Raw genomic sequence first — 22,032 nt, 5'->3', positions numbered from 1 at the left:
GGGTTTGTTTCTAACGTAATGTAATGTCATTGTCATAGATTTGTGGCATAGTATTCATTTCATTTCATTTCATTTATTCCTTTTGACCCCTCCCCGAGGTAATAAGGGGCAGACAAAAAAAAAACAACATTAACAAATCAGGACAGGCGGCAGCCAATGCACAGCAAAATAAATAAACCAGAATTTGTGTGCATACATACAAGTCAAAGCAAATCAAGAGAAACTATTTAAGATTTTCTTTAAAAGTTTCAACAAATTTGACAAGACCTTTACTTTTCGAGATGACATTAACTTTTGAAACTTATAAATATTTGGATTTGCTCTATAGAACTGTCCGACCAACTCTCTTCTCTCTTTATCAAAAAAAGAACACACAAGTACATAATGATATTCGTCTCCTCGATTGCCAGTCAAACAAAGACTACATTTCCGGGGGACATTTTCACGATCATACCTGCGCTCAGAGATAGGTAACTTATGATTTCCACACCGAAACTTGGACAAATAAACTCTTTCGGCAGGTCTTAACATAATCAGATAAGGTTCAAAAGTGAAATCAGTTTTAAACAATTTATAACTATCACATAAAGGGTGCTGCACATACTAGCACACCAAGTCGTCATTAAAATAACTCGACTAACTTGTGGTGTCACAAGGCAAATGAACACCAGTCTCAATGCTCTTTATACTAAGGCAGTTGCTTTGGGCACCAAAAACTTACATCTCATGCAGCTGCCGAAGGGTGCCTTGGAGTGTCGGTGTCTGACTCTGAGAGCCACCAACCAAGCTTTCTTATCTGATCAGTATGGAATGAGACTGGGTTGTTTTTTAACCCAGATCATGTTCTTTTTTGTAAACCTAACCAAGTATTGCTGTTGCCTAAACCTAAATTACTTTTGGTGATGAAACCTACATTTCCTGTGCACAAGGAAGTTTACTTTGAAAAGACACTATGCATGTAAACAGTGGAAATTGACACGCCATCCCTGAGGGTCCAAAACTGATGCGTGAGTGTTGCCTAGAGTCAATGACCAAGCTGCTGTATTTGTTAGAGTTAGGAGTGAGAACATTCTGACATGTGACGTACCGCTGAGCAACAGACAAATGTGAACAAAGTGCAGCGTGCAGAGATGAGCTGTGATGGCGTAGCATCAGCATGTGTATGAACGACTTGTACCATTTTTGTCATCAGAATTTGAAAACAGTACTTCAAAAGAAAGTGTCACATCAGATGCAGGCTCCTTGGTGATTTTTAAAAATGCCTCAAAGGCCCGTCTTTCCTAGGTTTAAGCTCACTGCAGTGTCCCTGGAATGAGGGTGCGTGAGCTAAAAACAGCATCATCACGTATTTTGCATATTCTGCAGTTGTCAGTCAATGTCTTAAACCTGCCCCTTATCAGATAAAGGGTTGTGATTGGCCCAGTCTGAGTGTGGTTGGCTAAAAATCTGTCTGAGACCAGATGCATCTGCCAGTGCAAATAAAACGTGAGCTCATAGATTCATCTGGTACCCAGGCTAGCTAACCGCAGAAGGCCTTGGCAAAAAACAAACAAAATTTGGTTTGCGCCGTAATCCTGCAAGATTGAAAAGCTTGTCTCATGATGTGATAAACTGCTGGGCAGTGTTTTGGCATCTGCTATCTGATAATGGCAACTGCCATGTCAGCCTGGCCTTACTGGAATGCGTGCTAACATCTTACAGCTACCTAAAACATTGTCATTGCCAGTCTGAATATCTGCTGAGGATTTGTTAGGTTACGCCACCCGAAACTACCTGTTTATGGTTAAGGAGATGTGATGATTGTGGTTAAAAGAAGCCAACCAAGAAGATATAATCATCTTGGCATTTTTGGCATTCAAACATGAATGAGACTCAGGCCCTGTCTACACATACGCAAATATTTTTGAAAGCAGATATTTCCCCCCTCCTTTAAAAAGATCTGTCCATAATACCTTTGTTTTACAGAATATCTCCATCCACAAATGCAAAAACAACTCCAAACACTTAACACCGATAGCCGTCTTCTGCAGTACAGCCTACCTTTTTTCAAAAAACCTTGCTGGAGATCTCATCACAGTTGGTTCCCCTTCAATATATGAAAAAAGGAACTCAATCAAAAATGGGGAGTGATGCTCTGGACTTGTGACAGTCTTCCTTCCATTCCTCATCAACAATTCCACTCTCGAAAGTGTCCCACTGTCTTCTTTTGATCAGGCCTGATCCAAAACTGTTGGTTTTGGCGGACTTTAAGCTGCGTACACTGAGGTGGAACAAAACTTTTAGGAGCAATAGATGCCTCTGTCCATCTGTGAAGTGGGGCGGAAATACTAATTTTAAGTGTAAAGTATCTATCAGACCAAGCAGTGCTAATAAAGCATTAACAAACCAGTGGTTCACCATGGTTGTTATTATTTCAGGCGCTTTGTTCATTACATGCAACAATGGTGTTTTACATGTCCACAAAGACGCACAGTAACTTTTGAAAAATCTGCACCTTAGAAGGCGTTTTCAATAATGTTGTCTCCAAAATGTGAACAGGGCCCATTACTGTTGTTTTTATGGTGGGGACAAGCTCAGTGGGCACTGATCTCTGTTGGATTTTATTTTAATTTTTTTGTTGGAAAGTAAAAGTCAAAGCTTTTTTTCTTCACAACACAGCTGCACAGTTCATACTCAGGCTACAGTGATTCAACAATAAATCCAGTAAAGTATTTTAAATGGTTGAAAGCCAAAAAGCTTTGCCGTACGCTTGTAGAAATCTGCATAGTGTGTGTGGAAAGCAGCAGTGTGTTACAGCCTGAATTCATCTCCAGCATGAACAAAAATTCTGATGCAGCTATAGATAGTCTAATACTATGTGGGGGTCTGAACTGCCTGTGAGTGTGAGCTGTGATTAAGAAACATGAGAGAGAGGGAGGAGGTCACTACTATACCCACGCTGCAGTGACATAACTCCCAGTCCCAGTGTGTTGACATAAGGAACGAGACTCCTGGGGTGTGTCACCTGGACTGAATTGTTTCTGGTGTGTTTGTGCATCCACTGGTGTTCTGGCACACTCATGTGAACGTGCACGTGCCTGGCTGTGTGTTTGATTGTGTGTGTGCAGGGGCAAGTCAGAGCCTGCTGCCTTGGTGTGTGTACAGGGACGTCCATGTGTGCTGCTCGGCGTCTCACAGTGAAACCATGAACTGAGACAAAAAAACACACGTTAAAGAGGCTGTGAACTGAGATTTTCTGATTTCATTTGATCATTGAAAGCTTGGTGCAGAGACTTTTAATTCAACACTGATTAGATTTTCTTCTTATAGTATTCTTTGTGCTAACAATAATCAAAAGAGATAATGCAGTTTAAATTTGAAAATAATGTCTTTGTGCTTCTAAAGTATATAATCATAATAATACAATTCATTATATGTAAACTAGATTACAACACAGTCAGTAAAAAAAACAGTTAAAAAAAGCACTTACAGTAAAGAAACAGTGTCAAAAATTTGGGAGAATTTAGTGGCATCTAGCAGTGAGGAATGGCAGATTTCAGCCAGGTTAAACTTCTCCTGGTTAGAATTCCATCAGTGGTTATTGTTCAGGAGGTTTTTAGCAGGAGCCGAATGATCTGCAGAGGTCTTCTCCTCTCCAAAACAAACAGACCAGGTGATTAAAAAACACTAAAAACACTGGATGAAGCAGTTCCATGTTATAATCAATGTTTTTCCAAAGCTCTTTGGCATGTCAGAGCCAGGCCGCTAGCCTTGCACCTGCTAATCTTAGCTCACCCTTCTCTCTGGTGACTTAATGTTTTCTCACCTTATTTCTGATCCAGACATTCTGGAAGTTTTTACCAGGAGCCGAATTATCCCTAGAGGTCTGGTCCTCTCTGAAACAAACAGATCTGATGGTTTACACAGATAAGAACATTGAATAAAGAAGTTTTACTTTACAGTTCAGTGTTTTTCTGATGCTGTTTGGCAGGTTGGAGCCAGCACCTACTAATCTGTGCCCACCTTTTTTCTCTGATAACTTGAGATCCAGATATTCAGGAGTATTTTTTACCATGAGCTGAATTATCCACAGATGTCTCCTGCTCTCCAAAACTCTCTGTTACTTTTCTCTGTTTTATATTTGTGGGGGATTTTTGACTAGCTATTTGCCATTGCTAGCTGTATAAAACTGTATAATGATAACAATTGTACACCGCAACCACGAAGGGGTGTGTGTGTGTGTGGCCAGCTGTTCCTCCATATTGTTGTTTGCACACATAATTGAAGGATCATGTAGCTGCTGCTGTGAAGGAGGAGTCCACTGTGTTTAAGTTAGAGCGGAAGAGGCCAAACATGGTGGCGGTGGCAATGAGGAGTGTGAGGAGTGTTTATGTTACAGGGAGGGGAGCCCTCTTTATGTAACACACTTCCTATATCTCATTCCATGTACGTATTGAATTTCCAACTCATGTTTTTGTGTTTGGTACAAACAGCTGCTGGCACAGGTCATCTGCACGTCGTCCACTCTGAGCGGACTCAACAGGAAATGAAACGCTGCTCTGACTCTTTATCTGATTGCAGTACTAATACTGCATCTTTAAGTTGTGATATCATTAGTACTGCTGCTGAGTGTGCAGTTCATGCTACTACTACTGCTGTTACTGCTGTTAGCACCACTGTTGAGACTACAAATGGTACTTCTCTTAGTACTTCTGCTGAAGGGACAGTGCTACATGCAGGCTTACCGCTAGTGCCACTGCTACTGCTGCTACAGCCACGAGTATTATAGCTAATACTTCTCTGACTACTACCGTGGAGGCCACTACTTCTATAACTAGTAACGCTCTTAGTACTGCTACAACTAGCGCTATTGCTAAGACTATAAATACTACTGTTACTGCTTTTTGTACTGCTGCTGAGAGTACTACTTTTACAACTAGTACCACTAATACCAATTCTACTGCTGCTACTACCATGGCTACTACTACTAGTGTCAGCACTACCACTGCTGCTACTATTATTTGCATGGCTGTTAGTGTCACTGTTACTACTAATACTATAGCACCACTAGTACTATTGTACCGCTGTTACTACCATGACTCCTGTTACCACTGATAGTGCTGCTGCTGCTAAGGCTACTGCTAATACTACTGCCCTTAATACTACTGCTATTACTGTTAATACTGCCAGTGATACTGCCCCTGGCACTACTAGTACTCTATGTACTACTGTTATTACTACTCTGCTAAAATGAGTACAACCACTGTTACCAGTAGATCACTAAAGCCTTTAATACTACTGTCATAGGCACTACTGCTACTACCACCTCAGTTATTGTAATGACGAATAATGAAGAATAATCTCACTTGTGTGAAATATTATTTCACACTGTGGGTTTTTACATATTTGACTAAGCAGACTACGAGTCAGTCATAATTCAACGTTAACGTTAGATGACACCAACAGTCATGTAACTGTACTCATGATGTGTTTGATGACTAAATATTAAGATCTGTCATCCCGTTTGTTCTTTTCTCCTTGTACCTGCTCTGATGTCTGGATCTCATCTTGTGTTTTACGCTCATATCTGTTCTATTTTTGAAATCTGATGTGAAAAATGAATAGTTTAAAATAAAAAAAAAATGACAGGGAGAGCATTTCGCTTTTATTTGACAGTTGACAGCAGAGACAGCGAGGATCATGTGACAGGCAGGACATGCAACAAATGCCCCTGTTTGCAGTAACATGACATGCACCTTGGTCCGTAGCGATACAGAAACACCCAACAAAAATCATGATAATGCTTTATCATGAGAAGCAATTTCAAAGCAATTAGTGATAAAGATGCTGAGTGGAAACCTCAGCTTGAAAGCTAATGGAGTTTAAATGCAGTGAAGTACTTTAACTTTGATGAAAACTCACTGAAGATGAAAATAACGGACTTTAAAACCACTGAAAAAGTACAAGTCTCAATTACTGTAGTCACAATAGAAGTTAATTGTTACCTCCATCCTTGTATAATTAGCATAATTACCATTGTCACAGTAATTGCATTGTTTCCCTTTATGGCATAGTAAGCTGCTGAAACAGGAAAAGGCTTAAACAGATTTAAAAGGAAACAGTCTGTCCTGTTTTAGGATGGTGATGATGATGATGATGAAGTTCAGTGTTCAAAATTAAAAGATATAATATTTAACTTTTTAAAAACAACTAGACCAATGTTATATATTTTGTTGAGCTGTGTACTTAGATTATCCCAAATGTTTCCAATGATGTTCAAACCCAGAGAAATCTGTAATTTTAGTCAAGGACAGTCCATGTCATTTGGTCACCTGTCAGTGGCATCAAATCCCCTTTGTACAAGTGTCAGGGTTGTGGTTGTTTAACCGAAGCTGTCATAAAGGAACTTTTTATCCAGCTTTAAGCCACATGTTTACATTTCACTTTACATGTTTTAGATCTTGGTCTTTTTTTAACGGGAGGCGGGATAACAGCAATCAGACGTCTTGATCTTAAGTTATCAGAGATACGAGCTGGGTAACAACAGCGACAGCTCAGCTCCAGTCTCTGCAGTGCCAAACAGCATACACTTTTTTTTTTTTTTTTTATAGCATAAAATGGCTTTATTCAGTGTTTTTACCTGTTTTAATCGCTGTGTCCATTTGCATTGGATTCAGCTCCCAGTAAAGACTTGCATCAGGATCTTAAGTTCTAAGAGAAAAAAGATGAGCCCACATTAGCGGGAGCTGGGCTAGCAGATCCTCCGCGACAAGGCAAACAGCATCGGAGAAACACATGGTTTTAACAAGAAACTGCTTTCGTGTTTTTGATGGTTTTAATCACCTGGTCCATTTGTTGTGGAGGGGAGGAGACCTCTAAGGAAAATATGGCTCCTGATAAAAACCTTGTGAATGTCTGGATCTTAAGTTATCAGAGAAAAAAAGGTGAGCACACATAAGCAGGAGCTGGGCTAGAGGGCTCTCTGCAACAAGCCAAACAGCATCAGAGAAACTCTGATGTTTGGGAAGGAGACCTTTATGGATATTACGCTCCCAGTGAAAACCTTCTGAGCACTAAGGAATTCTAACCGGGAGAAACTGACTGCAATAATGGCATTGCTCTGTATTTTGTTATTGTTTAGACTGAGGGACCCCACCAGCAGAAAATTACATATTGTGCGTTTAAGTCTTAAGTTTTACCTGCTACGCCTACTTCCACTTCAGTGTTTTGGGTTCCTACATTTCCCATAATGCCTCTCCACGACCCCTCAGAGAGCAACAGTGAGTTTGTTGCATTCAGCTGTTGGTTTCGTGTGTAGGCGGATCAAGTGGAAGCATAGTTAGATCAAGCGAGCGATTAGTCAAGAGGAAGAGTTGCTCACCTGACTCTCTTGTACCTCAACTTGTCTATTTTCTGACTCTGTGGGCGTCTCTGCCCACTGCAGCTCATCTCTCCCTGCATGCTTTGTGAACACTAGAATGACGGCTCAAGAGAGAAACTGATCATTTTATCATTGTCTTTTTTTTTCAAAAAAGTTTCTGAAGGAGGGCTGGAAAAGTTCTCTGTGTCTTAAAGTTACAATACGTTGCCCAACTTGATCAGCATGCTTCTGTTCGCCCCGTGTGAGGATCAGCGCAAGACAACCTGAGGCGAATCCTGTGATGGAGATTTCAGATGATACGGCAGCCGTTTTAAAATGAAGGATTTCAACCAGGATTTCTCGACCTGACAAGAATATGAATAAGAAATGAAGGCTCTAAATCTAAAACCGTTGAGTCCTTGAATTTCACCAAACGCAACCTTCAAAGACCTTGGAGAGTCCTTAAAGTTAATGCAGGAACTTTAGTGTTGCAGTCCTGGAAGAAAGACTGGATTCACTGTAATGCTGTTGGCGTGAAAATGGTTCATTTTACATTAAAAGCAGTTGAGTTTTAGTTGCTTTAGTCCAAAAATGTTATTATACACAAGGCTTTCAGTGAACTTCACAGACTGATCCAGAAAGACAGAGAGAAGCAGAGATTGACAGGCAGAGCGACAGGCGGAAAAAGAAAAACACATAATCTCAGCTAAATTAATGAAAGCAGAGAGAGGATCCGAGAGTCAGCGGCTGCTTCATCCAAATGGCTCCTGCTCACAGACAGGAAATGAAGCCAGGCGAAGCCGTGCTTGGCGGCTGTTTACCCGGCAGCAGCGGGAGCCATGTTCTTGGATCAGTTTCAACTTTTTGCCCAAAATGGTTGTTATTAGGACAGGGCTTTGGGCAGACTTATCCAGGATCAGCCCCGTCCAGCTGCCACAGAGTCAGATCAAGCCAGCAGCAGTTCATCTGATGGAGTCGCTGCTTTACGGACAAACAGATGGACCAGAGGATGTATAGAAGGATAAAGAGGAGCATATATGGTGCTTTGCATTATGAGTTGTAAACAGCAATGGTTCATGATGGTTTTATAAAAGTGTGCACAAATGTGTGCATGTTTTTGCTCACTCAGTGTTTATTAGGATATTGATGGTATATCCTGTATTTATGTCGGTAAGTGGACAGTTTGGAGAAGTTTGTTTGCAGGATGCAGAATTCAGTCATTTAGTTCGAGTAGAATTAAACAAAAGCACTTAAACGCTGCTAATGGCAGCAGATGATGACACTGAGATATCTGGAAATGAAAACCCCTTCCAAGAGAAGAGGAATCAGGTTTTGATTTTTCTGCCAAAATGTCAAACTCTGCAGAGGGACAGGTTGCCAAGACTCTGGCTAATCAACAAGCTTCTGTATGTGGGAGCCCATGTGACTTTTGTTTACAAGCCCCAGTTTGATTGCGACTGGGCACTGGGAGCCCAAATTAACTGAATACACAAAAAAGTTTTCCACTCTTTGACTGTGACCAAAGAAAACCAACTAAAAAGCATAATAACTGTACAGCAGGATGATGCATTTATGTCAGACACGGAGCTTATGTCAATCTGAGAATGTCCACATAGGTTGTTTGTACAAGCAGCATATTATGACCCATATTTAACTTTATTGTTGGGTGGCAACCTCTACTGGCCGTAGTTATTGACAGGAGCAAAGGAGGATGACAGGTGACGTAGTATAAAGAGTGACAAAGTCTGCGTAGGTAGCATGGATGTGCAAAAAGAACTAGATACAGCTGCACGGGCCCAAGTTGCTCAGTGGTGCATGAAGCCAAAAAAAGTTCGACCTCCTGGGTACAAAATTACCCAGATCTTCCACATCCTTGGGCCCACAGAGCAAGTGTATTAGAGACTAATGCCAGCTGAGCAGCAAACTTCTGATTGAGCGCTCTGCTAACTTGAATGGGAATAAAATGATTTAATAGTGCTGCCTTTTCTTGTCTTTCAAAATGTCATCCAACCGAATGAACAAAAATCCTGGTAATGAAATGAATCAATTCACGGGAGCTGTGACACTTAAAAAAATCGATTGATTTACAGAAGTCTCCTTCATAATGTAAGTCTATGGGAAAAAGTCTTACAGGAGTTGTAATTCCACAGTCTGGCAACTATGTAAAACTGGCTTCAAAGTCTGGTGCTGGTCCTGGGGACTTGGTAAAGAGATGGTCCGGATGGATGAATTCATCAAACAAACACAGGACTTACTTGTCCCATGTGAAACTAAAAGTCAGTGTTGAGTTCTTTTACGTACGTACCATAGTTAACTACATGACATATGTTACGTGACTTAGATACCTAACTTATGTATGTACTTATTTTAACCCAAACCATGATCTTCTTTCTAAATCTATATGATATGATATATGTAAACAAACTACGAAGTATGACCCTAGTGATGCAAGAGATGGATTAGAGTCTGAGCTGATCCAAGCCATTTAATATTGCTTATCTGCCGATACTGAGTCCCAATCTGATACCTCTATTTCGTCTGTACATCTTTTGTGCTGATTAGATTAATAAATTGCTCTTATTGGTTTTATGCTTGCTTGACTTTTGTTGCACTTGCAGTGGCATCATGAGTGTTGGTGTCCCCCGGCTATCCACCACTGTCTATGTCTCTCCCAATGGTGAAACACCAAAATGCAAACGACTCCCACACTGAGCTGAAATGAGTGCTTCTAACTTTGGTAAATAACATAAAATAAACAGCCTCAAATGGCATTTGCTGCCAATTATGGCATGTTGTGTTTCGTGGCAGTCAGGGTGCAGAGTGGAGGAGAGACAGATAGTGGAGAGTTGGAGAGTAGACGAAGGCTGGACTCATCGCGTCGTTGTGCATGAAACCTTTGACAGTAAAAGCATTTGTCTGACATAAAAATAGGATTGGATAGGACTCTATAAGCTCAATATAGCTGATCCTGATCAGGTCAAAAACGCCCTGATGAGCCCTCATACCAATCTTTGAGATTGATCGGGACACTCCTGCCCAAAACTACCTTTGAATCATTCCACAACCAGAAATTATGGATTACCAGAACTGTCTTTGATGCCACATAAACACAAAGTCATAGACAATTATGTAGAGGCAAAAAGGTTGAAGGAACTGACGGGATCGCATTTCACTGACAATAAACCTTGTATGACTTCATGTAATAAATAAATGATTGAGTAATTAATAAATGTGGATAAATCCTCACAAAACTTACAGATCGTGTAAAAGTGTAGGAGAATGTTGGTTTCATAAGCAGATCAAAATCCCTGCATAGAAATGAGAAGCTTTTTCCTACTTCTTATGACTGGATGTAAACACCGTCTTCAGATGATTTTATCTCAGAATTTGACTTGTGTTTGAACTTGAAAACCACCGTTCTCAAAGTTTATATACTCAGAAGTTTCCACTCTTGTAGTGGCACTGCTCCCTCAGTGTGTAGTCAAGTGTTTTCAGCTGGATTTTGGAGAGGGGGGGGGGGCGGCCCGACCATGTACTTCCCCTCTCAGATGGTCCCATCCCACCCCCTGCCTACCATGGAGCCTCAGCCTGATTTCTCAGAGCCTGCAGAGGATCCAGTTGTGGTATTGTGGTTGAGGCACATAATAAAATGACTGACAGCTCACAGCAGCAGTCAAGTATCAAATCAGTTGTGCTGCTCCGACTGACATCTCCAGGTTTACAAAATGCTTGTGTTGCAGAAAGTCTGATGGCAGAGGACATTTTATTTGTGTCTGTAATTTTATACCAGAGCTTCTTTATAGTAAAACAAAATTAATTCTGAATCTTTAGAATCTACTGTTAATGAGAGGGATTTTGGATCTCGGCTCTCTGTTGCTAAAAATAACTTAAGTCATATTACGTAAACACTACTCTTTTCTTTTTAATTTTGCTCAAGTATCTGAGCTCTTTCCACTACTGTTTTAGTAGATATTGGTCACCAGCTCTGCAGTTATTTATAATCCGTGGCTCGGAGCCTGGAGCTCCAAAAAAGCGTCTTACAAATGCTGCCACAGTACAGTTCTGACTGGTGCTGGATGATTGCTCAACTCACACTTGTATTCAAGAGAGAAAACATTCAGAAATATTAAGTTTTTTTCTCTCCAGGTATCAGAAATGGAAAATAATTGACTGATAAGCAGCTGGTGTTGAGATATGGGCGAAAATAGACGCTCTATTCTTTGCATTCAGAAAAGAAAAGCGGTGCTAATGCAAAATAGCTGCAGGGTAAAAGCATCCAAGAGGAGTTTAACATTCACTGCCACACAATTTCCTACCAGCATCCAAGAATCACTTGACTCAACATCAACAACGTCATGTTTTTTTTAAATTCCTGCTCTACTTTATTTGATTTGATTTCATTCCATTACATTGATTATTCAACACACACATGTGAAATCATGCCAGCAAGCCTGCTGGAATCGAATCAGGGAAAAAAAAAAAAAAAAAAATCGACCGCCACACCACCAAGCTACCGACATTATCTGCAGTCTTTCAACAGAGCTTTATCAAATGTAAAATAGACACAAGAGATCTGACTTCTGATCAGATTTTCTGTCATTTCCTTGTTGTGGTTCAAAGACGGTCTTTCAGTTTCTGTTTTCAGTGGTAAGACCTGATTTTTCTCATACGAAGCCGCACAAAGGGTTAAACAAAATCCTGATCTTTCCTGCTTGTTGTAAATCCAGCTTGATGTGAACCCGCTGCCCTGCTCAGCGTCTCCAGCTCGATACCATCACCTGCTGGTGAGTCAGCGTCACTGTGGCTGCTGTGGGGAAACAGCAGAGTGAAGCTGAGATTTGAGAATACGAAGACTTACAGCGTCTGCTTGTTATTCCACATGCAAGAAACTATTACACCCCCCCCCCCCCCCCCACACACACACACACACACCCATTTTGATTTAAATTTGAACATATTGTCAGCTGTCTATAGGGTAATCCTCTTTATGGTCAACTCATCTCAGTGGGCCTCTTTTTTGGCTCACTGCTCTCTGGATAAAACTGTGTACATCACACATATGAAATGGGGGGTTTGGGGGTCCTCTGTCAGAAAATTTTAAGCATATAGCACTTAATTTCTGTATTCTTCTACATTTTAATGCACCAATATGTGCATTTTCTGCCTCAGTTTATAGCATGCATAAACTGCATCCCTCCTGAAATCTGCACCTATGTCTCTCAGAAAATATTTAGTATTGGACATTAAAACCAAACTGCTAAAACACTATGGACAATGGCTAAATAATAATTAAAATTAATATGAATATAGTGAATTTGGAAGGTGAGGTATGAATGTGCATAAACTGATGTTAAACGCTTGAAAAGTCAGATTTTAAAATTGTGCCAAAAAACCCTGAGCATTTCCATTGGTTGAAATCAGTTAATAGCTGATGTTCATTTTACTATGGGAGCTGGTTCCAGAGGGATTCAAATGCAGGGAAAATGGAGACACTTATTACAAAATAACTGAACACAGACAGTAACTGTGTAAAGAAAATTTATTTCAATTTAAATGTTATACTTTTTAAAGACTGCTAATATCGATAATCCTTGTATAATAGAAAAACTATGACACCATAATACTACAGTCACCATGTTTTTCTCCACTGGTAGCTGAAACACATTCATCAGTCATGTTTATGTCTAGAGTTCAAGCTCAAACCTCCACTGAGGACCGTGTTGTGGTCATCTTTAGCATGTTAGCTTTTATCCTTTAGCTCTGCTGCTGCTCTTTAACATGTGACCGTCCTCAGTGAGAGCAGATGGGCTCTAATCTGCAGATAGAACTAGATGATAATGAGTGAACAGCTAAATGAGTAATGAAGCAAGTCCTGCTGACTCTGTGTTGATTGCATCTGAACGGACCATCGAGCATATTACACTTTGCTGGAAATGTATAGACAATTACCCTCGTTTGCTTCTCTCTTGCCCTCTCCCCTGTCTTCTCTTGTAATTTATGAGCCGTGTTATTGAAATGACTATCATAAATTGCCAATATTAACAAAGTACCGTGCATAGAGCCATCAGAATAAGCAGCAGACCAGGGAGCCTGTTTCAAGTTCAAACCAAACTCGACCTAAATGATTCCCACTTCCAGTGTCTGTAGCTGAGCTTGACCTCTGACCTTCCACTGACCTTCTGCCTTTTGACAATCAACAGCAGCTTTGCAGTTATTTGTAAATCTCAGCCTCCACATCTGGCACTGTCGAGCAAAGCTCCGTGAGCTCAAATACAGCTTAAGCCTTTGAAAATCTTTGGCAGCTCCTAGTGGTCGTATCTAGAAAGACACCACTGCAGAAAAAAGGAAGAGTGTACTGAGGTTGATTTGTTTCCAGATTTAAGTTATTGTGATGCAAGAAAAACAAATATGTCATATATGCTGTATATATAATATAAGTTTCAAATAATGTAATTGTCATTATAATATACTGAGTCATCCTCTCTTTCTCCCTCCCAGGTGGTCAGGCGGTGCCTCAGGACCAGTCACCCACCTCTACTTGCCCTCCGGGACCCTCTGGACCTCCGGCGGCCGCCAACGGCAACAGCGACATCATGGTGAACTTTGACCCTGACCCAGCGGACCTGGCGCTGTCTAGCGTGCCAGGCCAGGAGGCGTTTGACCCACGGCGGCACCGCTTCTCCGACGAGGAGCTGAAACCTCAGCCGATGATCAAGAAGGCCCGCAAGATGCTGGTCCCCAATGAGCAGAAGGTACTACATCTCCCACAATTCTTTGCTGTCCCACATACCAGTTTTTGTTCAGTAATGTGTTTTTCCCCAAAAATGCAAGCATGCAAACAGCTTCTGACAGGCTAGAAATATATTTTCTTAAAATGACACAAACATTTTGTATAAAGGACAAATGTTTTTGATGGCCAGTGAGTGGGTATATATTTGCTTTAAATTAAGCTTAAAACTTTTGTAGCACTTTTATAGCACTTTATTTTGCAGTTTTCAGAAGCTTTTGTCTCAAAGCTGCAGAAATGTGGTTTCAGGATATTTTTGTCTGCAATTTTAGTCGATAAAATCTGCCAGTAAAGCAAGAATATTTCAACTTGTTTCCAGTTTTCAACTTGTATTGGGTATTTTATAATATCACATTTCATTTTTTTGTTATACATTCAGCAGTAGCATGCCTCATTTTTATTTTTTTTAAACATACATACTCTCATTTCCTATTAAGTGTTGAAATTAATGGATATCTGTTAAAAACAGGGTGAAAAACTCTCACAGCTCTTGCAGAAAATAAGGATTTTTGTACTCAGTTGTAGACAGAAATTTATTGATGTTTTTATCTGTAATAAATACACACAAAACAAAACCAGTCACAGCTGAACTTCATCACAACAAACGCCACAACTCTTTGACAGCTCCTGTATTGATGTGGAAAAACTAAAGAAGCACAATGCCCACTTGTAATTGATGCCTCCTGACGAGAGTCCTTAAAATATTATGTCCTCAGTTTATTGCACAATAAGAGAAGCTCTGATCAATGGCTTTCATAGTTGAGTGCAGAGCAGCTGCAGCTCCTGAGGCGTTGGTTATTTATGGAGAGATGAAGGCGCACACCTCGTGCTCAGTCATTGAAGGTTTTATAAATCATTTGTACGCAGGTTGTTTGGAAAAATTATCTCTGACCAAAGTTAAAGATGAAGCTGGGATTGCTCTGCAGCCCCTCATAAATGAGATTTCAGATTCAGCTCTTTGTTTAATACCAACCCTCTACTGAAGAGTTGGAAAATATGGCCACGATCGAAAGATGAAAGTTATTTCAGGATCGCAACATTAAGGAGAATTACATTTTTTCATTAACTGATTAAAAAACTAATCTCAGAGTGCTGGTAGCCCCAGGAAACATTTAAAAAATGTTGCAGAGGGATAATGATGTGGCTGAGGAATGATGTTAAAGACCCCCTCCTGTGAAAATCAGGTTTTTAAACTTGAGTTACCACACATTTTTACCAATGAATTTTCAAACCTTTTTCATAACTTTTCCAATATTTACCCTATTTCCATGACTTGAGCAGATAAAAATAGGTTGACAGATGCGATACTGATGCTTCCATGCTGGTAGAAGTGTTCATGCTATTTGGCCCATGTTTGGTTTGAGCTCCTCCCAGTATGAATATGTATACAGATAATACAGTTGGTAGAACAGTTGCAGATACGTATATTGATGTACTCACTCACCACTATCATTAAATGCCTGGAGGGAAACTTAAACTTTGCCAGATGTAAACAGATCCTGCACAAGGCCCTATGAGGATACACTATTTGGGCTGTCAGATAAAGATCTCTCAATTTGGACTCTTATTTTGCTCTCTAGGTCCAAAAGTTTAACACAACAATCTCAGTGGTTTCCAGTCTTCCTCTCACGAGACCCTCATTGGCCAACACATTTCTTTCATGCCCCAAAAAGCAAGGATGCACACTTTTGTGAGGCTGCCGGGCATTTATTCTCTCAGCGTAGCAGCTCAGCAGGGCAGGACTGAGCAGCTGCATTCAGAAAGAACTGCCTTTCATAAAGAATTATTAATACTAGCAAATAATTGAATATCAGTAAGTTTAGCAAGTAACAACTAAAAACTGATGTGGAGGTTGTTTGTGTACATGCAAATCATTTGATTAATAGAACGCTTTTTTTGTTTATATGTGTTTGTGTGTGTCTTGTTATCTTTCAGGCATCTGCGAACATTGTTGTGTGAGTCTAGAAAGTCATTAAACTGTGACTTTCTAGACTCGCACAATTATCTTTGAAATTGAACCAATTCAGGAACTACTGTAGTCAACATTTCTCACATTCAAAAACAACATCCCTTTGCTCTCTGCATGGTTTAAGACCAGTTTCAAATTATGGAGTTGTTTTTGAAGGAGATTAAATGAAAGCCATAGATTTAGAGAGGTAGCATGAACAGAATCTGCGTAGGAATTGACGTCTGTGTCATCTGCATAAAGGTGGAAGTTAGAATTGTACAATGCAGATATAATACTTTTTATATAAATGTTAATAAAATGGTCCCAGGACAGCACCTTGGGGAACTCCATTTGTAACAGATAGAAAGGAGGACTAAAAAATGACCTGTCTTGATAAACTGCAACCTATCAGAGAGAGAATTCTGAAACCACAGGCAGCTAGCATAGTCAAAACCTAAAGGCAAAAGTCACATTAAAAGCAGAGAGTGGTCAGATGCCTTTGTTGGATCAATAAAAAAGGCAGCGCAGTGTTTTTTGATTTCCAGAGTTAAGACTTAATAACTAAAGAAATGGTAGAAAATAGTGCAATGGGTAGGCCTGAAGCCAGACTGAAATGAAGTATAAAGTAAGTGTATAAAAACTGCCTGTTAGACAATCAGAAATTAGTATTTTCCATGGCTATCGTGTCGAAATTTGTCTTTGCAGTCCAGTAAATTATCATTGCTTTTGTGTTCCATAGTTGCAAATGTTCAATTGTCGCTCCCTTTCCTCCTACCCTTCTTCCTTTGTCTTTCATCGCATATCTGACCCTCATAACTCATCCCACGCTCTCTTCTTTTTTTTTTCTCTCCCCTCTCCACCTTCCTCCCCACACACCACAACATGCCACACCGGCGCCGATGACAGGACGAGAAGTACTGGAGCCGACGTGTCAAGAACAACGAAGCGGCAAAGCGCTCGCGGGACGCCCGTCGGCTGAAGGAGAACCAGATCTCTGTGCGGGCTGCATTCCTGGAGCGGGAGAATGCTGCCCTTCGCCAGGAGGTGGCTGACATGAGGAAAGAGCTGGGCCGCTGCAGGAACATCATCAACAAGTACGAGAGTCGACACGGAGACTTGTGAGGCGGCGGAAGGAAGAAGACGAAGGCGAAAGGGGCGGGAGGGGAGGAGGAAATGAGAAAAGGGTACAAGGCAAACCCAACAACAGCAGCACTTTAGTTGAAGTGGCGAGGGGGGAGGCCGACGTAGATCTGCAGTAAGCGCTGTGCGACACCGGGCGCAAACACGAAAAAGTGTGCGCACGCTGTGCTTCAGGATGTCACGGCAGGAAAGCACAGTGACGCCATCTTTTACCAGTTTGACTCTCTTTGTACATGCTGCTTTGCTGAATCCACTCAATGTACTGTATCACCGTGTGTCACCTCGGCAGCTTTACATCACCCTCGGTGCTGTGCTTACGCCCGATGTCGCATGGCATTTTTGCAGGTAGTGCGTCCCGGCCGCTGCTCCGGCCAGTTCAAACAGGGTGTTGAATTCACATTATGCCAGTGAAATCTCACTTTTTAAGCTCAAGGCACGGATACAAGCCAGGAGAGGTCAGATGTGTAAGATTTTTCTATAAATAGGATAAAAAAACATGTATATTTTTGAAGTGGGCAGGAAGGCAAGACTAGTCCAGCAAAGAGGAAGAAGTGGAGGAGGAGGTGCAGGGTTTTCGTCCATAACGCAAAGAGATTTTGACATAGGATTATTGTATATTTTTCTATTAGCAGAGATAGCCAGGAGGAGGATTTTGGAGATAATCTTTTGTATATTTTATATATGGGGTGGGAAGGGGCTGTTAGCTGGACAGTCATGGGGCCACACAAAACGCTTTTCCTCCCAGCTGTTTATCGCTAAACAACAGATAATCTATTTTCAATTTCACTGAGCTGGTTAGTTGGAGGCAGAGGCATAACAGAGAATGTATCACGGTTGAATCAGGTATTTCACATGGTGCAAGACGAGGTGGGGTATCTTAGTAATGATTGTTTTCGGTGCGGGGAAGGAGGCAGTAGGAGGAAGATGGTGAAACAAAAATTGTATAGTTTTAAGAAATTTTTGTGTTCGTTTGTTTTCTTTGTGGGCTTGTTCAAGCACTTGATTTGTTATCTTCTATTTGATTCCGTGTCTGACTTAGAAATAATCGCAGGGCTTTTATTTTTGAAGGTGAAGGAGAAAAACAGAGGAAAACAGGAAGTAATTATAGCCATCAGAACAGCTGGATGTGAGCAGATGTTAGAAAATAAATAAGGTGGAGAATTTCGCTGGCAGGTTTGCATTTAGATTTGGGAACGTGTCTCGCTCACACACACAAACATGCGCATATACTCACATTGATAGTTTGTTAACAGTAACAGAACATGGTTGCAGTCTTTCTGTTTATTCCTCGATTTGTCCAGGAAGTGCAAAAATGAAATACTAACTGGTTTAGGGTTGATTTGCCCAGATTGAACAGTGACTGAAACCTTCAGCATGCAGACACATGACACACACATGGACACACACACAGACCTCACCCAGGTTTTAACCCTTATTGTTGTTGTTGATGTTGTTATGGACTTCTATGGTGCTGATCTGATCTGATCCTTCACCTGACGCACACACACACACACACACTGACAAAAATCATAATCACACACACACACACCTACACCATCTCAAACACAGTACTGAACTGCCTATACCCTTTCTTTGTCTTTTATTCCTTCTTTTTAGTTTAATTTTTCTTTCTTTTGTTGCATATTGTATCGATAAATCGTATATAGATTTACACATGAACACTTGTCTATACCTCTCCTTCAAACTTTACCCAATGAGAAATGAGAAATGCACCCTACTGCTACTGTACCATACAACTGTATTATTGAATATTAAACTATTCTCTCACTAGATATATATATGTATATGATATATGCTTGAATCATGTGATTATAGTTGTAATATACATAATTGAATATATTACAGAAAATCCCATTGGAATCATTTTGTCAGTTTATTTCTCAGGTGTTTTTGTCTGAGGTATTAAATACACGTATTAAAAAAAACACAAAAAAGTCTTTGGATCACAAAATTTGTGGTTTGGTTTGTTTTTCTGGGGGGAATTATATTTTATTTTTCTTGTTGTATATCCTTTCAAAGCTGTTGGTTTTATCATTTTAATTCTGTTGTACCCTGGTATATTACTAACTCATTATGGGATGAACAACTTTTTCCTCAGAACAACTGACCGTTTGCTAAGCCCCGCCCCCTCTTAATTACTGCTATGCCCGTCAAGCCTTTTTATCCTTGAACTTAATGTGTCTATTTTACTATGGTAACAGTGGCACAGTTTATTAGCTTTATCTAGCTTACTAACAACTCTGCTCATACTTGTCTTCACTTGTTCACAGTAAATTGAGACTTTGGACACAAAATCAAAATTCATGGTAATTTTTTCAAACAGTGGGTCCTAATTTTAGACACGGGTGGACAAAAGCAGCTTCTCATTTTTTGTCATTGAACTGTTGATTTTGCCAGCTGAAATTACTACGACACTAGCAGCAGCTGTTAGTTAACTAGCTAACTAACATTAAGGCTTTGTTGAATACCATCCTACTGTTCATAGGCTGCTATTTATGACCTAAAATTTAGTATGTGGTTCTTTCCAGTTATGTAGACAGAACATCATGACAGTGTGCTAACAACAGTAACTGGGTACAAAACTGGCAATTGGTTAAAATTGTGGAGATCTATAAAATCAGCAAACTTTTTGATTTCTGTTGTCATTTTCGGCCATATCTTTGATGTTTTGTAATTATCTTTGATAAACCAAATTTACTGGCACAGAAGCTAAACAATATACCAGCAACTCAGTGTTCTGTAACATACAATGACCATTTTTGTCAGTGGAGTCTGGTGGCTTTGATATAACAGCTTCAGTTACCCATTGGAAAAGATTGTCTGACAGCAAGGTAAAGCAGTGAAAATATTCTAAATACTGTTTAAATACTAAGTACTGTTTAATTTTAATGAACATGATGCAAGGATTTCTACCCAGAAGTTATGGTAAATAAACATTGTGATTTGGTGTGTAGATTTTGTGTGCGCAAGAAATGCCTGGATTCTTAAGCAGCTTGGTCAGTGGCCATCTGTGTGAAATGCACCAGGCTTTCAACAGACTCCAATATAAACCCATCTGCAGCAATATTACTCAGAGTCATTGTCAGAAATTAGCAAGGGCCACGGGCCATTGGCCCGCAATTTATCCAAGAATGCCCCCAAAAGCCATGTTCCGGGGCCCAAAATTGCCCCCAAGTTTTCGAAACAACTATATGTATTTATATTTTTAACAGTATTACAATCTGACATTAAAGTATAATTTTATTTTCATTGAATTAATTTACGCCACGTCTACAACTCATTTTCCAGACATAGTCAACGAGATTGCACTGATTACGTGAGAGTAATCTGACAGAGAAGGGGAGGGGGCTTTGCTGTACCATAAGTATAAATTAACCATTTCTTGGGTGATCTGTGTCTACACAGTGACAAATTAATGAAAAATTAAGGTAGAATGAATGTTAAATTTCAAATTAACTTACTTCCAGGATTGCATCTAAGGAATTTATAGTAATTTGGCCTTTTTAACAGTAAAAGGAACTGTAATGTGGTGAAACATTAGTACTGCTATCAGTAGATTAATGGGTAAATCATCACATTTAAACTGGTTGAATTATAGGAAATCTGAGTGATATTTTGCAACCATAACTTTGTAATGGTTGTAACCCATTATTTATTTCATTTATAGTAGTTTCTACTGAAGAGTGAAGACACTATCTTAGTTGGTTTTGCTTTTCATGTGCTTATTGTTAGAACATAATTACAATTTTTTGATGGCCCCCAAACATTTTGAAAATGCCCCCATTTTTTAAACCATGGGGGCCAAAATTGCCCCCAAAATATTTTCTTAATTTCATACCCTGCTCAGAGTGACTGACATTGCCTAAAGAGTGAAAAAGTCCTCGTAGGGAGGAGGTTGAGTGAATTGGTGGGTCAAAAAACAATCACAGGATTTTCACCCAGGAGACTGCTGTTTGTGTCCTGTATGAAACCAAAAGTTTATTTTGAAAAGACACTATATATGCATGTAATGGGTGAAAACCATAGTTTTCTAAAAATATCTAGATACTGGATGCCAAGATGTTGCCTCTTCCTTCCAATGGAGTTGCTCACCTGGTGCATATATACACCAAAATGAGTTTTTAGTTTCTGGGTTTACTTCCATGATGTGTTGCCCATAGAGTATGCCCAGTGATGTTTCTCCCACCAGCCCTGTCTGCGAGTTCCCACTTGGCTCATAGATTCTACATTGTGATGATGTCACATATTTCCTAGTCGCTTTTCTCGGCTTCAGGAAAGTTAAACAATTGTAAAACCAAAAATCAAATCAAATCAAAAATTCATAATAGAAAGAGTCATGATGGACGCAAATGTTTGCAGTTCAAGGGGTCGTGTCAACAGTTTTTTAGATGTCTCCTTTATAATGGTGGTCTATGAGAAAAATACTTTTTGGGCCACAGAGGAATTTTTCACTGCAATACTGCAGGTCACCACTGGAAAAAAATGGCTGCAAGGCTAAGCAGTGTTCCTGGGGACCTGGTGTAAACTGATATATCCAATACTGACACTGAAGGGGTACCTAGATGTAAGTAGTGATGGCCAAATGAAGCCTCATGAAGCATTTTCTTTACTTTATAAGCCCACTAGATGGCGCTTTTTTCAACAAAAGATGAATTACCATTCTTTGAGCCTCCCTTTTATAAACCAAGAGAACCATCTAGTGGGTTCATAAAATAAAGAAAATGCTTCATGAGGCTTCATTTGGCCATCACTAGATGTAAGCATAGAGCCACTGACCAAACTGCTCTATTTGTTAGG

At 40.1% G+C, this 22,032-nt stretch overlaps 1 protein-coding gene across 2 annotated transcripts in view; it reads left to right on the top strand.

Annotated features, from left to right (window-relative positions):
• Nucleotides 1-19,186, top strand: part of dbpa (D site albumin promoter binding protein a) — a 40,021-nt gene extending 20,835 nt beyond the window's left edge. For both annotated transcript variants that reach the window (XM_049602873.1, XM_049602872.1), the window contains 2 exons: nucleotides 13,838-14,091; nucleotides 16,981-19,186. In XM_049602873.1, the coding sequence (XP_049458830.1) occupies nucleotides 13,838-14,091; nucleotides 16,981-17,196 (470 nt within the window). In that variant the 3' untranslated portion in view covers nucleotides 17,197-19,186. The remainder of the gene's footprint in view (nucleotides 1-13,837; nucleotides 14,092-16,980) is intronic.
• Nucleotides 19,187-22,032: the final 2,846 nt, after the last annotated feature.

The sequence above is a fragment of the Epinephelus fuscoguttatus genome, linkage group LG17, assembly GCF_011397635.1.
Source record: "Epinephelus fuscoguttatus linkage group LG17, E.fuscoguttatus.final_Chr_v1".
Lineage (NCBI taxonomy): Eukaryota > Metazoa > Chordata > Actinopteri > Perciformes > Serranidae > Epinephelus > Epinephelus fuscoguttatus.
Note: the sequence above shows the minus strand (reverse complement) of the source record. Positions and strands in the feature narration are given on the sequence as shown.